Below are 23,115 nucleotides of genomic sequence, written 5' to 3' on the forward strand. Positions count from 1 at the left end.
TGGTACATTATTGGGTCTCAATTATAAATATGTGCTTAGAGACTGGATTTTTCTGAAAAAATTAGTAAAAGTTATTGATAAATCAGTATGTTTTAACCACTAAATCAAACCGTGGTAATCCAAAGATTTAAATTGATCAATTTTTTAAAATAATATGCCTTTGTATTACATTATTTTGGATCAATTTGAACTATCTGCAGTTTAAAGTGAACGCTGTTATTTTTGTCACCATTTCAGGCCTTTGAAAATAATATCTTAGACACCACGAACTGTACTAAATATTTTTAAGAGCTACAAAAGCCTTCCAAGGTGATGCAGGTTTGCAATAAAAAATCGTAAGAATTTCATTTTTGTTTCACCTTTGTTTATTAAAAACACACATTTATGAATTTTTTAAGTTTCAGTCTTCCTGTCGGTGTAAAAATAACAGGCAGAACCAGGTAAACGTTGCGACGTGTGCGCAGATAAATGTCACCAAAAAAAATTATATCTCCCTGAGAAATAAAAAAAAATACGCCTAATTTCCCAGTGCCATTACGTCAAAACCGTTTCGTCGCGTGCAGATTTTCGCTTTAGCTTTCTTGTTACGCAACGGCGGCAAAAATTATTTCGCTTTTCGATCGCAGGAGAACGCCAGGCAAAGAATTCTTACGTGCGTTCCATTGGAGGACCAAATAAAAAGGGGATGGGTGCAATGAAAAGCATGAAACTTTTTTTTTCCCCCTTTTATTGCTTGAATCTCATTTTCGCTAGGCTCGTGGTGGTTAGTGAGAGTAGGTGAAGTGGTATTGGCTAGCGGTGGAATGGTTTGCTGGAGTGAAGGGGGGGGGGGGGGAGGGGAACGTAGGGGTTGATTGCGGTCACAGGGAATTTCGTGCGGCCACGATAGCATCTCGTGATACGCGGCGCTCACGCTAGATGTCTCCGTCATCGGCCGGATTGCCTTCCCGGCGGGCAATCGTTAAGGGGGGAACGAGCTCGCGCGCCAACTCTCTCTCTCTCTCTCTCTCTCTCTCTCTCTCTCTCTCTCTCTCCCTTCTTCGTCAGCAGCCCTTCTCCCCCCCCCCCCTTATCAACGACAACTGTCCAGATCTTTGAATATATATACTGTATAGAAGTCGCCAGCCCAGGTTAAAATTTCTAATACGGTTTTGAGGTAGTTGGTTAATTCACCGCCGCAATCGCCACCATCTCTAGGGCATCGACTTGAGGTGGTCCCTAGCGGACAAGTGTCGAACTCTTCAAACACCCCTTCCCCCTCCCACTGAACGACCTTGAGCTGCAGTGAATGATGGGTGGGGGGTGCGGGGAATGACAGCGGGCGACAGTGCTGCGCTCTAACGTGTACATAACAACAAAGACGATACAGGGCGTTACGGCAGCACACTGCAGCGGTGAAGTACCCAAGCTGCTCTTCATACGCATCTGAAAAACGTAGAGTAAATCCTATCCACTCGCGACTTCTATACAGTATATATATTCAAAGGTCCAGATTAAGGGCGCCGCCGGGCATAAAGGGCGAGTTCGAGTGAGCGAGGGCTAGGTTGTGGGCAGACCTTTTCGAACCTAGTTCTGAGTTCGCGACACTCACCCCTTCTCGCTCCCCAATCAAACTAAACCACGACCGAAGACTATTCGTAGTCATCGTAACCCACACATAGAAAAAAAATTGTACATATACAAAAGATTCCTTTTGAAACCATTTTTCCAAGAAATTGTTTTTATTCCTACAATTTTATAATGCATTTCTATTGTTACTTTTGCATATACGAAATACATTTTTTTTAAAACAATACTGAATAAACATAGTTGCACTTACGAAAATTGTTTAATATTGATTGATGTTGAATGCAATCATAATTTTTTTTAACCATGGGAAAGATAACAATTGGCCTTTATTTTTGATGTGTAAACATCTTAGCTCTCGGTATACGTCATTTGGTAGGAGTGATTTCAGGAAAATGGAACGGAGGTCGACGAACGGAAATGCGACACAAAGATGGCGGACCCGCGAATAGCAACATAAACCTGCATAATTTTTTTAGCAGTACATTTTTTACAATAGTAGAGAAATCATATCAGCCTTGTAATTTAAATTTACCAATGCTCAACTGTCAAATTTAGTACATTTTTGTTATCTTTATTCAGTGATATCAAAAGTTATATGAAACAAATTTCATAAACCTTAAAATTTAATTTAAAAATTTCATAATTTCTGAGAGTTTATTGCCTTTATTTGGCTTAATAGCCATACAGTAAACAATGTATGTCTTTTTTTATTGAAATAAGAATCAAAAGAATACTCTTTTTTATCTGCATTTACAAATAAGTTAATTAAGAATGATTACTTTACGAAAGTAAAGAATATGAACTCGCCTGCCCACTCCAATAATCCGTTTTATTTTTGGTGTTACAGAAAGAGGCTCATTTTCAAGCTTGTTCGCAGGACCCTTACAGGAGCGCAGGCCGCATAAAGACCTCCTACCCCACGGGCCAATCCTATTAAAGAATCTTTTCTACGTCCCACGTCTTTTCTCCCTTCCATTCCTTTCCCTCAAATCCCATCTGTACGGCGCGAAGCAGTAAGCCATCCAGCCAGGCTCAAAAGAGCTCGTATCGTTTTTAAGGACCGGAATCCAATCTCATTGCAGGCTGTATTCAACTGGAGGACGCCCTACCGGGCGGGGAGGGGTTGTGCGGAAACGGAAGTTTCGGTGCAGCGCTGAGTCGGGGGATGAGAGGTTTGCTGCGTTGGTGGATGTTAAGTCCCGTGTCCCGAATCTCGGAGAGAGAGAGAGAGAGAGAGTAAGAAAGAGCACACACACTCTCTCTTGCACTCTTCTTGCCTACACACTCTTTACGTCACAGAGTTAGCAATCTACCTGTCCCCAACTCGAAGGGGGAGAAGGCGAAAGGGATAGTGAAGGAAAGTATTTAACTCGTTGCATGTAACTCGCAACCTTTTACGGAATTCATATCGATTTTCTAAGCATGAATGAAGTCTTGGTTGTTGTCAAGTTTTTAATTAATAAACAGTTATATTTTTAAAAATATGTAGGTAAATGAAAAGATACTTTTATACCATGAAATATGTACGTGACACTCTGAAATGTCTTTTAGTTAGGCACCACTCAAAGAAAGGTTTTGCACCACCTGGATTTCTGTGGAAGCGTGTAATCAACAGTTCACTGCAAACAGTGAACTGAAGTACACATTTTATGACAATGAAACACACATTTGGTACACAAAACCCAACCAAAACAAAGCCATAAATCAGGAGATCTTAAAACTACTATTTTTGAAAGGTGACTGGGTGGTACAAAACTTTATTTGAGGATTGTAAACATCAAATATTATAACTCCTCGGATATGCCTAATTTTCTAGGTGAGATTGGACAAGATTTTTTGTGGTGTAAATGTACTTTTACAGATCTGAAACACTTTTTTAAATTGCTCAGCAATTATTATATCAAGCAAGTAGAAATTTTTTTAAACATGTAGTTTGCAGAGGGAACTTTTGATATCGGACATCTCAGTAGATTCAAGAGTGCACCAGTGTGTGTCAGAGGCAGATAGTATAGTGAAGTTAGCACCCTCGTGATTTAGAACATGGCCTAAGTAGGATAATCCGAAATTTGGAAGAAAAATACGTGAAAATAAAAACAAACATGTAGTGAGTACTTCAGTGCTCGCCACTGATGTGTAACATCTTCCCTCGGTAACCAGCAAATTTGTGTAGTCTAGTTTTTCAAATACACTACGAAACACGTACACGAAATTTAACGTAAAATTCTTTAAAATAATGCCGAACCTGATAAATATATACGCAAATTGTGTTTTCAACTACATTTCTTGACGCGAGTCGCACGTAGTTTCCACACCCGCCGCTGGAATTTGTTGCTGGAGCAGCTACGTAGACTATTGAATCATTTGATTAGCAGATAGAAATTTTAAACTACTTATAGGTATAATGAAACGGCTCCAATAAAAGCGAAAAATATTTGAACAAATAAAAACTTAACCTCTGTTTCGGATCTGATTTTTTTAGACAAGGAATGTTATTAAAATACTGCGCATTTTGTTAAAATGCATTCAATAGTTAATACTATAAATTTTCAATTTGGCTTTGTGAACTTAGATTAGCACCATCCGCCACAGATGGCAAGTTCGTAGTTACACATTTTCGCTCCATCCGTATACCGAGTGCTAAGATGTTACATTTAAAACAAACTGTTACATTTTGAAAGCATGCGAGAAGAGATAGTTATATCTACACCCAACTCAAAAGGAAAAAAAAGCGAACTACTAACAAAATAATAATAAAAAATCATTTCGGTTTTGATTTACTTTTCTCAACCAAAAAAATATATATATATATTTCCTTTGCGACGAACCGCAGTTCGTTCCTGGATTATTTTCGTTCCACCTCGGCATTCGAAATTGAATTGTTGCGTTATTGCATGTCTGGGAGCTTGTTCCTTATGTGAACAAATAATATCGTGCCCGTTTATTCGAGGAAGACTCTCGGATACGCGAAAGAAGTCGCTGATTGAAAACTGCCTTTTTTCCTGCAAGCGAACCGCTCAGTGCAAGCCTCCACTTGCTTTCTTTCACACGATACTTACAAAGTGTTTCGCTGACAGGAGATTTTTACGCTTGTGAAAAAATATATAGTTTGGAAAATAAATTTTTAATTTCAAGCTACAATAATTATAGCGTAATTTGCTCAATATACTTTATAAAAATATGAATCTATAGTAATTATTATATCGTATAATTATAATAAACATGAAGATACAACCCACATTTTGTACAATAAGTTATATATATATATATGTATGTATGTATTCGTGCTGTCATTTAATATTTCGGCAAATATTTTACGAAATATTTACCTGCAAAATTTTGTTTATTTACTGTATTTACTTTGTAAGGGTTGGATCCAAAGGTAATGAATGTTGGACATTTATAAATCAAGAATTTCACCAGGGCGTTGTAATATCCCGACAATTTCTTTCCACAATATGATTGATAAAGAAAAACAGTTCTCTAGTCCCGCCAAAATGGCTTCCTGCGCTACTCTCAACGGTTGTTGCGCCATGCGACGGCAACGAAAATCAAATATATATATATATATTAATTCCCCTCCTGTGCGCACAACCTGTCTCCCATGCACACGGCCGTCCTATGCACTATTGTGAATCAGTAGGTTCGAAAACATGGCGGTAAAATCTTGAGCTCACTACCTACTGTATTTATTTATTTATTTATTTTTTTTTTTTGCAATTTTGCACCCAGCTTGACGAGTTAGGCGATGCTGAAGATCGAGGTAGGAATCGAGCCCGGATCGATTCGCGGCGAGTCGATTGTCCCGACCGCTCGACCACTGCGCGACAGACGGACACCCCGTGTCGGCCATAACTTCCAGGCCCGACAGCGTGGTCCATCCGGCGCTTGCCTTCGGGTCGCCTCGTGACGTCAGCTTTAGTGAACTCGCAGAGGTCAGCGACGGCAGCCTGTGGGCGTGGACTGTCGGTCGGAGTCCCGTCAGGGGGACTGTGTGGGAGGAGGGAGTGGTGAGGGGGGAGGAGGAATGTAATTAAACGCCCATCAGCAAACTAACGTCGTTAAACCGCGTTATTTGGAAACCATTTTTTTTCCCCCGCGCGGCTTTCTGATTTAATTTCACTATCTGGCCGAAGAATAGATACGGTTCTTATTTTTCGGATGTCGCCAAAGAAACATTAATCTGCAATGTAAATCCAATACACTTTCGTGAATTAAAAGAAAAAAAAATATGTAGACGAACCCAAAAAAAAACACCAATTTTTGCAAGGAAAAATAAAGTTATTTCATTAACTTCAGTTGTTTTATAAGTTCAATGCGCCGGTGACATACGCTATGTTCATCCCTAATTGGTCGGAATGCATTGTTCATGCATAGTCGTTGTCCCTAATAAATACGACGTGACTTTAGACACCAAGTGTGTTTCCAACTCGAATTCAGTTCCGTAAATAAATATATCAGTTATCATTGGCAGACACGTGCGAAATGCTTAATGGATGAACAGCGTTTTGCTGTTTATCTTTCGAATTTAATAATCGCGGATTGGCGATGATGGGAGCAGATCTCAGTTCCCGAAACTCCGCAACTGTTTTGTCTCGGGAAGATTACTGTGTTTGTCTTTGCTGTAATCGTCGTTTTATCGGAATACATATTTGATTTAATTTCTCAGTTCGTATGTATGTCGTTGTATTGTCGATAAGTTGTCCAGATTAAAAGTTTAATATCATTTTTGGATTCCTGCGTTAAAGTTGTTTTTTTTATGTTGCTAATATGGTTTGTTGTCAGCCCTCTGTGTTTCGTCTGTGCTGTGGTGTTCCACGTAATTATCTGTGCTGTGATGTTCCACGTAATTCTCTGTGCTGTGATGTTCCACGTAATTCTCTGTGTGCTGTTTATACATTTTAACATTCGACATCGGCTGAAATTAGCACGTTTTCTGTGTGTTTGTGTATTCATCATCCTTTGACCGTTCTTCGTGTTTTCTGTGTGACATACAATGGCATGTGTCCAAAATAATGATTTAAATCAATCTTTCTAATTGCAAGACTCATTCAAATGACGTAATTTTCACTTGTTGCCAAAATTTTGGCCAAGACGTTTTCAAGTGTGGTCAGCTAGCATATTCCTGATCGAAGCCACAATTGTAGAGAGGTATTCCACCAAGACAAACCCGACGGGGTCAAAATCAGAGTGTTCTTAAGTAGGAAACATGGCAGACTTTGCTGTGAGCCTTAAGGTTTTTCTCCAGGTGTTCCCTTTTCTACCTTAGTAATTCATTCCATCATTTATCCATCCACATCATGTCATTCTGCATCGCATCGTCTCAGTTGATATCAAAATGTCTACGACACTTTAAGGAGCCCCCATAGTCGATGGGGTCTGTGTGTTAATAAGGCGGGATGATACGTGGACCCTAACTGGTGCTTCTAGCGCAGTATCACCTCTAAGCGCAAGGCTGTGAACTGGCACGCATTATTCTCGGTGCGCATAAGCCAACTATGAAATTTGAGCAGAGACCGTAAAATTATATGGAGGAGAAATGAAGATAAATGTAAACTGCAAATCGCTAGGTTGGTTTCAAGAATCTTTAGGGGTGTTTCAGGCCTAAAACCATTTTAAAAAAAAAAGGCATTTTAAGCTATTTTACACTCTCCTAAAAATACAGTTTAAAAAACGAAATATGGAAACAGTACTCATGCGCCCTTGGCGTATCCTTAAATGTTTTTCGTAAACAGACACCGCCGGATATCTTGAGTAGTTTTCAAATCACGTGGTTTCTTTCTGAAGCTCTGCGCACCGTGTGTGTGTGTATGTGTGCCCGGGTAGGCAGGAGCCTTAAGCCTCAATCCCTTATTTAATATTTCCCTGAAATGTACTAGACACGCAGAATGGCGTAGTTTTATACTGGAAGCTCCGACTGCTATGTTTCAATCTTCGTAAAACACGTCGACGTTTATCACAGCCACTCAGACAACCCTTTGATAAAGGACCCTCGCAAACGACTCTGACCTATAGCGGTTCGCGCTCGCTCAAGCATACCGGGAAGTGGCTGTAAATGCTCTTCACTTAACCCACTCACGACCTAAGAAGCCCGCTCGGATAACGCCTTGAGGTTATATGGCTACAGTAAAGTGAAATTCTAGATGGAAGTTTTTTATGGGCTATTGGCACCTTACCTGGTTCTAGAATATTGAACAGCCCGCATTCGGCATGAGTCTAGAAAGGCTTCGCCTCATCAATTATCTTTTACTTCGTGGAATCGTTTGGAATGTTACCTCCAACTGAGGATGCGGTGGTTCTTAAACCAATCATCTATAAACACATAATAATGAAATTCAAATTAATGCCTTTTAGGTACTAATAATAAAATAAGTTTGCCCAGTAAGCATTTGCCAACATGCGAAGCCTACCACAAGAATTTAACTCGACAGTTCAGAATGAAAGTTAAAAGTTTTCGGAATCTTCATCACTGCTCACTTATGACTACGGGGACCGCCTGTATACATGTAAGGGTCCTAAAAAAATTTGTTGAACATCTTGCTTTAAATTATGGCTTCAAACATAATTTAAGAAACGTTGCCCGTATATACGTAGAGATAAATTATACATTCAGAGTTTCTTCAGCTTACCAAAAAGTATGTATATTTTGACTATCAAAAATGAATTTTTGCAGTCAAATTATAATTCTAGAATATTAAATTTTACTGTTATCACACGAAACAAATCTATGATTTTTTTTAATGCAGAGAAAAGGACCATATTATTTGTATGGTAAATACACACACAATTGTACACGTTTATAACATCCAATACTTGTTTAGAAAAATTATTTAAAATAGTGTAGATTGATAATCTTATACGTTGCCTAGTATATAGCTAGGCATGCGTGCTTCTAGCAAGAAATATTATCCCCACCTGTTCATGTTCGATTGGACGGCCACTGATATTGCCTGTAAACAAGATAACAAGAACTGTGATACTATTTTCCTATTCATGTTATTAAACACTTTTTCAGGGGCAGAATATCGACGCCTAGGTACAAGTCACTTGACTTGCCCCTATCTTAATTTTTACTTAACGGAGATAGGCTAAAAAAAATTAGATGGATACGACCCTTCCATCTTTGACTTTTATAGATTCGTTCAAAGAGAACCTCTAAGATCACTCACCGCCCACCAAGATTATTCAGATTTATTATCTGTCTCGGTCTAACCCAGAATTTTAGAAAGCGGGAACGTGGCGGACATTTCCGTGAGACACCGGGTTTTCCTCTCTGCACTTGCGTGTTCTCCACCAACCTCATTATCGCTGCTTCATATCATTTCCCCATCTTAACATGTATTATATGTCTTAGATGTCGATGAGACATAATAATAAAATACATTCATTAGTTTTTAGTTATTAAAAACTTAATTTTGTTAGTTGAATGTTTTAAAACCGACCTCGTTTGGACACGTATAATATTACAAAATTTTCCTTTAAAATTCGTCAAATTTAGATTTAGTAAAATGAGTAATCAGAGGAAATAATATACTTTAATAAATCTATACTAGTTTCAGGGAACCTGTTAGCTTTGATTTTTGACATTATTTTCTGAAAGGTAAATTCTGGAACAATTAAAGCTATATGAAGAAAAGCTACTAGGAAAGCAGGCCACCCAGTAGGCGAAGTTAAGCGTGAAACCAACCTCAGTCACTCTTCATAGAGCTCCCCAGTGCAAGTGCGTCTGCGATTCAGTGTCGCTGAATAGTCACAAAGTGCAACGACATTCAGTGTCGTTCCTCTGTCCTCATGTGTCATTTCCTATCAGCTTATTTCGGTGATAACTGTCAATATTTTTTTTATACTTCCTGTGCTATCCAGATTCAGACTCAGTGTTACGGAAGTCCCATTCGGTGTCTTTAATATACTTGAAAATTTTATTTTTTCTTATTAACATTTTAGTTAATTTTTCATTTAATTTTTCCCTGAGTTTTCAACAGCTTCCGAATAATGGACATGAGGTGATGGTCACCGATTGAATTACAAACAATGTAATCCATTACACTGGAAGAAACAGTATAAGGTTTGGAACTGTGTACTGCGTGTGTTATTTTGTGTGTTGTGTCATGTCGTCGTTTTCTTGTAACAGAAATTGCACCAATGATAAACAAGCAGGGGCGCAACAACAGGGGGGGGCAAGGGTATTTTGCCCCCCCCCCCCTCTGAAACCTTGAAGTGGGGGCAAACGGGGGCAAAGAAAGTGCTGTGTAATCAATTTTTAGATAGTAAAACTGCTTAAATAGCACCATTTTCCACCTTTAAATACAAATTTTCCCTGGGGAAGACCCCTGGACCCCCGCTTCAATAGGGGGGATCGATGATTCTTTATAAAAAGGTATATTGCCACCCCCCCCCCCCCCCCCCTTTTGGAAATTTAGTTGTTGCGCCCCTGTAAACAAGTATATTTTGAAAGCAGAAACCAAACAAACTGCAGAGTGGTGCTGGCTGTCCGCAGGAGGCGATCCAGACGGGCCACCGCGCACAGGGCGGGAGACGGGACAGCCTGCGAGCGTCGAAGGGAGAGCCCTACCTGCCCGCCATCTAGTGACGCCTCGCGCAGCCAGTAGACTAGTGAGTACCGGTGGGCGGGAAGGGGGACGCACCACAGCGCCGAAATACCACAACGCCGAACGTACAATAACGCCGAATACCATAACGCCGAATGTCAAAATTGACCACAACGCCGACAGCTAGAAAACTGCTGTGTACCACAACGCCGAAATACATTAACGCAAAAAAATGTCATTGCAGGACTGCCGCAAAGGTTAACTTAGGTAAGGTTAGCACACAAATTCATTCAGTTGTTTTTCATTTTGCTCCTGTGGCCCCCCTTCCCCGCAAAATCATTTTTCGGCGTTGTGGTACACAGAAGTTTTCTAGCTGTCGGCGTTGTGGTCAATTTTTACATTCGGCGTTATGGTATTCGGCGTTATTGTACGTTCGGCGTTATTGTACGTTCGGCGTTGTGGTATTTCGGCGTTGTGGTAACAACCCGGGGGGGAAGCCTAAGATGTACATCAAGTTCTGACCCTGCCCGAACACGCCCGAATATTCACATTCGGCCAACCTCGGGTTTATTTATATATATTTATATTTCTCTGTTTATTTTAATGTAGCTATACTAACCTAACTAACCATCCATAGTGTTTTAATGTAGCTAACCTAACCGACCACTTTTAATATTTGAATTAATTTTTCCTGCGCAAAAATAAAACAAATCCCGAGGTTGGCCGAAGGTGAATATTCGGGCGTGTTCGGGCAGGGACAGAACTTGACGGACATCTTAGGCTTTTCACTAGTGGGCACACGCAACGGCAGACAATAGAGTGGTGGGTGTACAGTGTAGTTATTATGCACGACGAGGGACAGTAGACTAGTGGGTACACAAGACATTTACAGTAGTAGACTAGAGAGTATGCACGATGACAAAAAAAAATAAAGAACGAATTTTTTTTATGTAACACGTCTAATTTACTTTTACTTTTACGAAAGTGAAAAAAATAAATTCTGAAGATGCACGAACGCGGATTATTAGGGTATTTTACTCGAGTCAAAGAATCTGAGGAATGGGGTTAATACACGCTGTATGAGCTTATTATACGCCATGACCTTTGCCTTCCACATATTCCTTTACTTGTACAGGTAGTTTGTGTCGAGTGTTAACACCTAAATAAAAATGAACTAATTATCCCAGTATTCTAAAATCCATTGACACTTTTACTCTAGATTGCAGCATCTCCCTCCACTACTGTTTTGGATTAGATTTCAGTCTGAATTGAAAGTTTACTCTTATCTCCTAATAATTTCGTAGTCGCGATGGGCACTGTTAATTCGTACTCGTCCGAATAACTTTCAAAACTTACGTCTGGAAATGTACCAGTCCTCGTAACTGTACCTACACAATCCATCTTAATCTGACGATCGCGCCTTGCGAGTTGGCAGAAAATCAATGCTAGAGTTTCCAAGGCCAGTGCCCTGCAAAAGCTTGACTTTCCGACCAATTGCATAGCTACAGAAATTATTAGTTTCCAGTGAATTCACTTAGATAAAATAAAATAAAACACGTAAGTGTCAAATGTTACTGCCGGAAAAAAAAAAACAATAATGTAAAGAATTCAAATCGGCCAGGAATTTCTACAGCATTCAGTCAGATGTTGACTAATCACAGCATTCAGTAAATTAAACGTATGACTTTTCCGCTACAATTTTTTTCTTACATTAAAAGTTTACAGAAGTAAAATTGTTTGATAAATGCACAAACATCTTTAATCTATTACCACACTTATTGTTCCCCTATAACAAATTATTTTGTTTCATGAGTTATAGATGTCCTAAGGGTGGTAATCCAAGACGTTCGGGTAAGAAAGCGATTAAGCACTGCCTTGTCGGGATACAACCGTAACCTAACTCGTGGGTTGTACTCCAGGACGTGTCCCTGTAAGGAAACAAATAGGCAACAGTTTTAATAAAACTTGCCCTGCGCGAGGCTATAAACGTGTTTCAGCGCATTCTAGTGGACGTTTCGCAACCACCGATAAAATTGCTACGGCAAAATACTAGATAGCAGCACAAAGGCAAAAGATAACACTCTTTTTCTACTTTTCTCAAGTACATTTTAAGCCGCGATTATCTAACTTCTTATGACCATTAAAGTGTACAAAATTTATTCCCGGATAGTTATGCTACCCTAAAGTTTCACTTGGCACAATAACACTCTTGGTACGACCTTCGATAGTCACAAAAGGTGACTCTATACGAGTTAACGGCGCCAGAAGCGAGTCCGCCACCTGGACGAAAACAACGAAATCCGCATGCGCGGAATTTGGGTAGCAGATCGGCAACGGATAGGACACCAAAATCCGTTCCCTAAAATTAAGGGACTGGCCGCATCCTGTTAATACGGTTAGCATATTCAACGCCTAAACAATTATTTCTGCGTCTTGGAATACCGGCCCTTAGTCAATTATTTTGCGCTGTGCATCATTTTTACCGCGCGGTGAGTTCTGGTGTCTGGTAGCTGACCAGACACAGACATCGTTGTGCAAAGAGATTGCACTAGCTTTCACCAGGGCAAACTGACTTTAATCAAAAGGAGCAATCAAGGCGGATTGGTCCGATGTAATTAACGCGGCATCTGCGCGCTGTTCCCACTCCCGACACAGAGTCAACATGGACCGTGCAATAGCAGGGCGATGGGTAATTGGAGCCCCCTGCTGCGCCCGAGGGAAAGGTCTGCCTTTGTGCGCGGACCTGAAGGACAGTGTGGGATGAGAATTCGAGTGCCCCGAGGAAACACCCAACCCGGACAATTTCCGCCCAAAGAAATTTGCGTTGGATTGTAAACACGTAAGTTTTGTGTGGACTGTAAATACGGACATTTTGGACCTGGCGACACAACTTGAGCTCTCGTAGCAGCCGCTGAATTCGTGGCCAGTTGCATCTGAGTCAGTCGCCAACATAATAATCGTTGTACTCCTGCCAGAGGTAGGTTTCTCACCGAAAAGGTTTGGCCTACCGTTGAATCTGTCCTTGGGGAAACACAACATATGTCTGTGCCAGTGTCATCTTCCCCGTAAGAACTAGTTTTTTTTTTTTATTTCTAAAATGAGACTACAGGTTCTATTTTGTATATGTGTCACCAGATGTGGAAAAGTAGGAAATTAACTTGGGGGTGAGTGACTGCGATGCAATTTTTTCAGGCAAATATTTTAATCATTAATAATTGCATGATTATTTTACAAATGGCAGGTAACATGGATCATGTATCTGAAGACAAAATCTCCGACATGAACACAAAATGCAGTTTGCTTGTGTAGCGAAATCTCCAAAGAAATTGTCCTGAATAAGAAATAACGACATGACAGCGGACTCTCCTTGGAACGGGCTATGAGCGAGAACCAGCTCCGAGATTGACTCATAATTAGAAACCGGGAACTTAGCGAATTCTTCTGGTCGCCAGTGAAGAATGTAGGCATCTTCACTGTTAAAAATTTTCACCTTTAATTTAAGAAGAATAATGCTGGTTACAAATTATCCAGGGATCTTCGTAAATGTATGGAGACTGAGTTCACTTACTTTAAACATGATTTCAAAAGAATATTATTTGTGTATTAACAGTCATTAAAAAACTGGTTAAATCTACAGTAAGAACACTCTTCTTTGTCACGTATGTGTTTACATACGTTTGATTAGAACGAAACATACAACTCGGACGTCAAAATATGGCGTAGTTTCTACGAAGATTCAGTTATTTGAAACTACGAAGAACTCTTTGTGTGAGTCAAATAAATCGTTGAAAAGCCCGGAAATTTAATGTTAATTTCTAACAGTTATCATTGTTTTCATTATTACGGACTGGAAAAATCGCGGATCTACTGACCTCTAGGATAGACTCTACATACGTGGGTAATAATCGCCTGGTCATTGGCTGCTGACTTGTGATACGTCAGAACTAGGTTGTCTGTGATTCGATACTTCTTTGGTCGATGGTTTGTATTCGATACTTCTTTGGTCGATGGTTTGTCGTCGTGAGAGAGTCCACCAAATAATTTGTGAACCAGTATCAGAGGGCAACTTGAAAGTATAAGTATTTGAATTTTGGCTTGTCGCGAAATGAATCCGCGAATGTTTCTGGTCGCTAGCGATGAGAGACCCTCATCGAAAGAAGTTTCGAACCAGGAGAACCCCAGTTGAGACGTCGTTCAAGCCAGCGGCCAGTGAGAAGGGCATATTGGCAAGGGCAGTCCGAGGACTGTGAGGGTCTATACTGGAGGTCACTGAACTCCAGAATTGTTCCAGTGGTAAGGTTCGCAATCGTTCCGCCACTCGACTGAACGACAGAGTGCCAGCCAATTACCAACCACCAGTAGAGAGACCTAATCATGTCGACTCGAAAGAAAGGGATGGTCTACGTAAGAAGTCAGCCTGCACAGGGAAGCATACGGGCTGGGAGTTTCAGCCCGACACCGAATTAATCCGTGAAATTCCTAGGTCTGTACTCATAATGCATGAGCGCACGGACTCCCGGGTGGGCAGCCGCAGTAGGTGGTCCACTCCGTCCTTTTGGCATTTCTGCGCGTCACCCCGCCGGCGTGACACATTGAATAATGGTAATCTTGCCGGCGAATGGCCCTGCAAACATCCTTGTGGTCAGGGACCAGGGTTGTCCAGAAAGATGGTAAGCAGGTTCGAGTTCGCCGGGAGGGCGCGGGGACACGCAAAGGCTTATCTCCCAGCGTTAGCACCAGCACTTCTTTGCCGTGCCTCACCCGTCCTTCCAGGCTCCGGGAGGTCGAGTAATTGGCACTGAAATATGTATGAATCGAGCTCCCCCCTTGTTGTCCAGCGTCCAGCAGTGGTGGCCGCCCCGGCAGGGCTGACCAAAACCCTCTCCAGATCGAAGACTTTCCCGGCCAGAGAGTCGCGTGCGCTACTTACTTCCTGGCTTCGTGCCTTAGACCACGTTCGCGGAAAATGATAACGGTGTGACCAACTTTCCGGCATGCCTGGTTACAACCATCTTCCAAAGCAACTAACAAATTGAATGACTTGTGTTGCGGTACAATATTTGTAAACGGCCATTCGCAGCTGAGATGTGGTTCGACTGTGTGGGAGGCCATGATTGGAGAAGGTCCTGGCCAGTCAGGACGAGTATATTTCTTCGCCCCTTATATTCTTTGGTAAATAAACCGTTGATTCTACTGCGGTAGTCTCGTACATCGAGTGTATTACGTAAGGGGAGGGGGGAAGATTCCGTCCCAAAAAGTCTTGAAATCTTGTTACTTTTGCTGTTTTAGGTAGATTTTGAAGAAGATTTCGAAGAAATGCTGCCTATTGTAGCCATTACTCTGGTGCGACTTCCGGAAAAATTTTTATAGTTTTTCTTTTCGTTGTCCATAGACCTCAAAACCATATATCCAGCAAAATGCCTAATCCAGCACGGCCATGTTCTCGAGCGTGTTGGATTTGAGAGCTTCTATTGAAAAACTATTAAATTACTATTAAATCTTCTTATTCGCCAGTTGAAGGCTGCTTATTCACTGAATATTTGGTGAGTAAAATTCATTGACTTAAAAAAAAAATCCTTTCATACATACGTCAGAAGCAAGTAGATTTTGAAGCTTCCAATTTCTTTTGAAACATTTTAAACAAGTCTGGAACATTCCAGAACTTTTGAAAAATTTTAAATTAAAAATTTCCTAACGATTCCGCAACATTCCAAAAGTGCTGACCAAACATGTTCTCATGTTTCAAGCAGCCAAAATGTATCAAAAATTTTCAGTTCAATCCATCCTGCATTTCTGTAGAATTTCTTTCTATAAAATACGTTATAGAAATTACATGGCCATGCGCTTTAAACTCAGCACACCAAAACAAGGATAGTGCTAATGGCATAAATTGTGCATTGGAAAGAGAGAGTAAATGCACATTAAAATTTACACTGCAAACTAAGAATGAGTCACGCTATACGTAGGAACTGTGCTGTGCGATTCCCGTCAGCTATATAACATGTCTAATCCTTAGATTGCAGTGTGAATTTTAATGAGAATTATGTCTTTTTTTCCAATGCAAGATATCTGCTATTAGCACTGTTATTGTTCTAGTATGTTCTGTTACCAAATATATCGAAAGATCAGAAACATTTTCGACAAAACTTTATATTGTAATTTTTTTGAATGTACCTCAAAAATGTTATTTATAAAAGAAAAACTTAGAATGAGAATTATGGAAATACATTATCTCGTCGTATGAGCATAATCTGATAATATTAAATTCATACTTCTAAAGTAAATGTAACTGAAAGACGACATCTTGGTTTAACCCAACTTTTTATTCTTGGTCTTTTACATCGTTAACTTTAAAAATTCAGCTCTGTTTGACCATAAAAATTTTTAATGTAATGAATTGTTATTTATAGTGACCAATTGCTACAAATAGTCACATGTGTGAAATATAATTGTTATTTAGATATATTTTTTCCCTTGTTTATAACGAGTAAGATTAAAAGTAGGTAACATAATATATTGAAACCTAATATAGCAGAAAATAATTATATTGTGCATAGTTTTAATAGTCATAATTTTATTTTAAAATTTTTTATTTATGTACAATACTTTTTTTCTATAGCCTTATTTCAAAATATGTTACCCACTTTTGATCCTATTCACTTCTTTGTAATAATACCATTAAAAACACTGTTTTGTGGTTTAAGAAACGTCAACAAATAGTACCTAATATGAAAGCTGGACTCAAATTAATCCGTCTCATCCATCCGTCATACATCCGTTTGTCATCCATCCGTCCGTCAACGAGCCGAGCGATTCACAATGACCCGCACGGTCGTCAAATACTTTTCCATTATAATGTTACCAACATACCAGCAGACTACATATAAATCTGAAATACTGTTGTATAGCTTTATTATATTGACGATCATGACAGTTAAGCACTTAATAAATCATTAGATTCAATTTTTTTTTTCACTCTGATATTTATTCAAATATTTTCAATTGTTAAAAATATGTTTGAACATAAGTTAATAACGTTTAATGGAAGCAGCCACACATATAAATATGCTTAAAAACCTTTTTAAGATAGTAAAGGTTGCCGGCAACAGGTCTCTTGCTAACATTTTGGAGTTTATTTCATCCGTCCGTCCGTCAGTCGAAAGTCGAAGCTTGGTAAGGTTTCGACGGACGAACGGATGTAGTTTTCCGGGCTGTTTGAATGGCTGCAGGTCAAATGATTGACGGACGGACGGATATGAAAGATGATTGTGATTCCAGCTTAAAATGTAATAAAACTTGTTTTCAACTGTCGACGGTGTACAAAATAACAACTGTAACGTCAGCAAGCTGGGGCAGTGTGAATGTGGCAGCAGTGGGCACCATCGCTCTGTACTGCCAACTCAGCGTGGGACGGGCTGTAGACTGTCGTGGTCGCCGCGGGATAGTTTGGCCACCCCTGTTCGCGGCGCGCAGGGGGACGCTGCAAGAAGGTCTCTCCGATAACAAGATGACGGCGGGGCGCGCAGCTTCATGAGGTAGGGAGAGGGGAGGGTCAGGGGCTTAGCAGGTGGGTCGGCTACGGGCGTTGTGTAAGTGGGGGGGGGGGGGGGGGTTGGTGCTCGTCGGGAGGTCTTCAGACTAAATGGGCGGGCAGGAATCTCGGATGAAGTTCTAATAGGGAAGTGGCTGCTTGAGGAAATGGCGCTCGCGGCAAAGGAGTCGGTTCGGGACTGTGAAAGGGAGGGAGAGGATAGGTTTCGCCCCGTCAGTTGGCGACGGCGGCGCTTCGGTGTGCGGAAACCTCAGCCACCGAGACTCGGGCTGGAAACGGACGAGACCCGCAAAAAAAAAAAAAAAATACGCATTGGATAAGCGCCCGGGGATCGAAACTCTGCCCACATAATTTTAGCCGTATCTGGAAATGGAAACCGACCTAGTTAGTGGGGATGATAATAGTCGACTGTCCCTTGTGCTTTTAGCGCGTATAGCCGCTGAACTGGCGCGCAGTCTTCTCGCCGTGCATAGGGAAACTATTATATGGTGAAGAAATGAAGATAAATGTGTCCTGAAAGTCCTTGCATCTGCATCGGATGTTTCAAGCTTAAAAATTATTATTAAGACAGGTGTTTTAACATTTTCATTCTTAAAAATACAATTTTTTTAAAAAATTATATGGAAACAAAAAAAACTAATTCGTCCTCAACGTATTGTTACGAACGTGGGATGCAAGGGCTCGACGCGCGAAAGGTGCCTGGCGGCCCCGCACGGCCACTGACGTCACGCGCGCATACCTTCGGGGATTATAGCGGCTCAACCTCGCCTTGCCCTCGCGTTCTCTTTTCTTAGCGGCCAGGGAATTTCGCATGGGGTGGCGTGAATAAGCGCCGTTATTCTGGATGCTTCGAGCGTAGGGTCGGCCCGGGGTGACGCGACGCGTCACAACCACTCCAGACGGTTCCAGAAAGACTGACAAGGGTACAAAAGTGGTGATGCCGGTCTCCGCAGAAGCTCCGAGAGTTTGTACATGCGAGTTGAGTGAAGTGCGAGTTCGGGGCGAGGAGTAAGAGAAACAAACATCCCCCCCCCCCTCCTAAATCAACAATCCCTTTTCGAGCGGCGCAACGCAGAGTGTGACGAAGCCGCCCGAGTGCGACTGAATGGCCCGAGATTGTGTGTGTGTGTGTGTGTGTGTGTGTGTGTGTGTAGACAGGTGCGAGGTAAGGGGTGAACCACTGAGAGTAATGTGAACTGTGGACATGACATATATTTAGTGATTTGTGAACAGACGTTTTTAAGTGCCTCGCTAATAGTGCGACTCTCGTTAATATGTATCATGATGATGTAGAATATGCAATTATATACTTAACTGTCCTAAAATCATAGTTTATTCGCCTGGTCTTCACTGAGCTAGCCTAATTAATTTGAAGGTGGATTTAAGTAGTATAAGCAACTCATTTATTACTGCTGAAGACAAATATGTCTATACGGCGATACATTGCGAGAAACATGAATGTTTTAGAATAGGTTGTGTCAGAAAATAAACTCATGTTACTGGAAATAGACTTTTTATTTGGTAAGTTAATAATCCAATCTTTCTTTGCCAGTCAGCGTATGAACGCGATCTATATGTTGGACTGATAAAACACATTTTGGAGTAAAAGAAAATTAATCAAATATAAATATTAAATTTTCAACGAAAGTTTTGCAAATATTTAGTAGACTATGTTCAAATGGTCTATTTTCTGCCCTTAAGAATGAGGCATGGAAACAAAACATGACATCTTGGTTTGAAAAGTTTTTAGGGCATTATAATTTTCTATGTTATATTTATTAATTGGCTTCGCTAATCATAGTGTATTGTTTAATGGAATGCCTGAAGTTAAAAGTGACTGACTGCTAGAAAATATTTTTCCCTTGTAAAGTCATTGGCCTTAAGTATTTAAGTCATTGCTAGGAATGACTACAACTATAACCTATTAATACTATATTGTATGGTTTTTTTTCAAATCTCTCAAAGGTACGCTCATTGTCTTTACGAACACAAATTTTTAATATTAAAAGATAAAGAATTCTTATAGCATGATAACTGTTCAATCCATAATTACGTCTGTCAGTTTCTATTTCTCGTCTTAAAATATTAAGTAGAATTAAGGCACAACCGGATAGTCCACTTGTGGTTTGGCTTTACGCAGTTTTAAAAAATAATGTGCAGTCTTGTGAAAGTCTTGAAATGCTTTGCCACCAGTTCCTTATCCAGTCTTGCTCTGGCAAATATCCAGCAATCAGCGACCACAACAGAGGAAAAGAAAAAGTTATTTCTGCTGACAGCGAAGAAATATTGCGGTTCTTTCGAAACAGCGACGAAATAATTTGTGAGAATGAGGAACAGAGGAAAGGGTGAATGTGGGCAGAAATACATATCTGTACATTAGAACTAAACAAGCCTAAGTCACAATTAGTCAGCTTTACAGGATTTAAAAAAAAGATACTGTGTTTTCCATCAAGCTACATATGCGTATGACCAGCAAGGAGTGAAGTAAACTACGATTATTTTCTTCCAAATTGGGGACTTTTTCCAACAGCTACAACTTTAGCCTACAAGTACATAACATTGTTACTGGATTTGCGTTTGTGTGGCCAAACTAGAGCTTTGGACTTGGGCTCTTATAACTCTCACTTGTTGATTTAGAATTAAATTTGTGTAATTTATTGCGTCTTGGTTCGACAGAAAATAAACTTTTGAAAAATAATAAGCGGTAAAATAAAAACCATTAATTTCGGACTCTGACGTATGGATATTAGTATGGAATTTTTCGATCCTACTTAGAATAAACTTTTTGCGTTTCTTGGAACTGTGCCAAAAAGTTTCAGCGTGATAATGTGTTGTAACTATAAGATACAATCTCAATATTTATATTATTTGTGCAATCGTGACTTTGGTACATTAGTGGTCTTTATTTGAAGGTATTGTTTGTGATATAAATGCTTGAATATCTGAGTTTCACCGTTTTAGAGAGTTTGTAGTCAAATATTTCGTACGGTAGCAACTGTATTTCACTGGGCAGGAAAAAAAAGCCAATAAATGACACAAGTTTGATGTGTAGAATCCAACAATTCAGATAGTATCAAAAAAGTAGGCTTAACAGACTTGAGAAGCAACTAGGAGAGTTAGGTCTCTTTTTTAATCGTAATGCAGTGTCTTAATTGTGTAGCCAATCCAAAGAGGTTTCCTGCTATTGGTCCTGGTATCTTTCAGCCGCAAAAGGACACCAGTTATTGACTCTTCGGTCAGCTAATTAAACAAGGCATCTTCATAGTAAGCTGTAATCAGTCGATAGGAATTAGTGTGTGGCGTCTTTTGTGTTACTTTTTGAAGGCTTTTTTTTTCTTTTCTTTTTTTCGAAAATTGGTGTTCAAAACATTAATATTTTCAATGACGACATGCGTGGAAGGATGTTATGTTCACTGACACCCGGGTGCGCTGTGCGAGTTGTTAATTTCGTCGCTAGCGCCTTACAACCAGGTGCTCAAGAGCACGATAATAAAGGAGTGAGGGTGGCGCAGTGGTGGAACTCTTGTCTCGCGTTCGGGAGGGATACGGACGACCCGAAACTTAATTTTCCATGATTTCCCAGAATTGTTGAAAGCATATGTTGAGGTGGTTCATTTGAACTTCCCATGTTTGATTCTTTCTTCAAGCGTGCAGGTGTTGTGTATTTCAGTCTCTGATGACCTCATACGTTCTTTAAATGATCATGCAATGGGGAATTTTCATTTAATACAATTACTTATACATATGCCATTGCAGTTTTTCACTGTTTCTCATGGGAAAAATTCATAAATGCAAAATAATAAATAAGAATTTAAACATAAACCCTCAGAAAAAAAACTCTAAATCAGCTTATGTCAAACAGACAAACCCAAAGATGAACCTAAACAGGTATTATGGACAACACAATGACAGCCAAAGGTGCTGCAATGAAACTTTTTTTTTTTACTCTTGCTAACATGAATCAGAAAATTCCGACAGAGGACTTAGGAAAGATCCCAATCAAGACATACCGGTTTAGGTTTTTCCTGTAGTCACAGCAGAAACATCCAAGAAAGGCACCTTAAGATAGTGATGATGAATGTGCTCTTCCGTGGGTGTCATTGCATGGTGAACGGGGCTCTCAGCAGATGCTTGCAGACAGGACCTCCCGGCCTTGACCTCTGACCCTTGGTTCCTCGCAGGGACGGGCCCGACCATGAACCTCATCAACATGGACGCGGAGAACCGCGTGGTGCTGAACGTGGGCGGCATCCGGCACGAGACGTACAAGGCGACGCTGAAGAAGATCCCGGCGACGCGGCTGTCGCGGCTGACGGAGGCGCTCGCCAACTACGACCCGATCCTCAACGAGTACTTCTTCGACCGCCACCCGGGCGTGTTCGCCCAGGTGCTCAACTACTACCGCACCGGCAAGCTGCACTACCCGACCGACGTGTGCGGGCCCCTGTTCGAGGAGGAGCTGGAGTTCTGGGGGCTGGACGCCAACCAGGTGGAGCCGTGCTGCTGGATGACCTACACCCAGGTGAGCCCCGGTGTCGGCCGAGCGAGGTGGCGTGATGAACCGTTGCATCCATCCCAAGTGGGCATTTAGTTTGATTGGCTCCCACATGCTTAGTTTTTTGGCAAAATCTCTAAATGGAAATGCCTCGTTGCAGTCAAATGATGCTTGTAGGCAGAGCGAGGTGGTGTGATGGACTTCGCATTCCCGGGCCATCCATTACAAACGTGTAAAAACACATAACATTCGAACAAGTGCCTAGTACTGACTCATTTCTGCCACGTACACAGATTTGGCAACATCTCTTGATGGAGGTACCTGTTGGTGGGAAGAGCGAGGTGGCGTGATGGACTTTGCATTCTGCAACTATAAATTCCAAAGGGGTGGAACCAAATGCGTATTAGAATAAGTGCCAAGTATTGACTGACTTCTGCCATGTACATATTTTTGGTAATATCTCGAAATGGAAATCCAAGTTTTCTTTTATCCCGGCCGACCTGATTCGAGCTTGATGGCACTTACTACAGTTTGGGATTAAGAGCTTTTCATCAAGATATTCAGGCAAAGTGACTCTCAGTTAGGACACGGATAAAAAAACCGTTCACTGAATCTCTAAATTTTGGGTCACAAGAACCACCTCCAAATTCTCAGATCCATCGTAATTAATAATTATCTTAAAACAGAGCGAGATGTACAGTGCTGAGACACTGGACGCGCATTCCAGGGGACCTGTGTTCGAATCCTGGTTCGACAGTCCCGATTCCCGTTTTCCATTGTTCTCGGAAATCACTCCAGGAGAATTCTGGGATAGTTACTCACTTAGAGGAAACTGCTGATTTCCTTTCCCCACGCCCCTGGCCTGTGTCGCTGTTGGCAAGAAGTTAAGCCAAAACGAACTAAAAAATTATCTCCATTTTAGGTAATTAGGTATGAGCTCAGAACGTAGCCGT

General features: G+C 40.8%; 1 protein-coding gene across 1 annotated transcript in view; it reads left to right on the forward strand.

Moving 5' to 3' along the window:
- The window catches only part of LOC134542761 (potassium voltage-gated channel protein Shaw-like), a 391,400-nt gene that overhangs the window by 302,508 nt on the left and 65,777 nt on the right, over positions 1–23,115 (forward strand). Inside the window, exons 2-3 of the mRNA XM_063387264.1 lie at positions 10,064–10,179; positions 21,849–22,189. Coding sequence (XP_063243334.1) covers positions 21,863–22,189 — 327 coding nt within the window. The 5' untranslated portion in view covers positions 10,064–10,179; positions 21,849–21,862. The remainder of the gene's footprint in view (positions 1–10,063; positions 10,180–21,848; positions 22,190–23,115) is intronic.

This window comes from Bacillus rossius (assembly GCF_032445375.1).
Source record: "Bacillus rossius redtenbacheri isolate Brsri chromosome 9 unlocalized genomic scaffold, Brsri_v3 Brsri_v3_scf9_2, whole genome shotgun sequence".
NCBI classification, from domain to species: Eukaryota; Metazoa; Arthropoda; class Insecta; order Phasmatodea; family Bacillidae; genus Bacillus; species Bacillus rossius.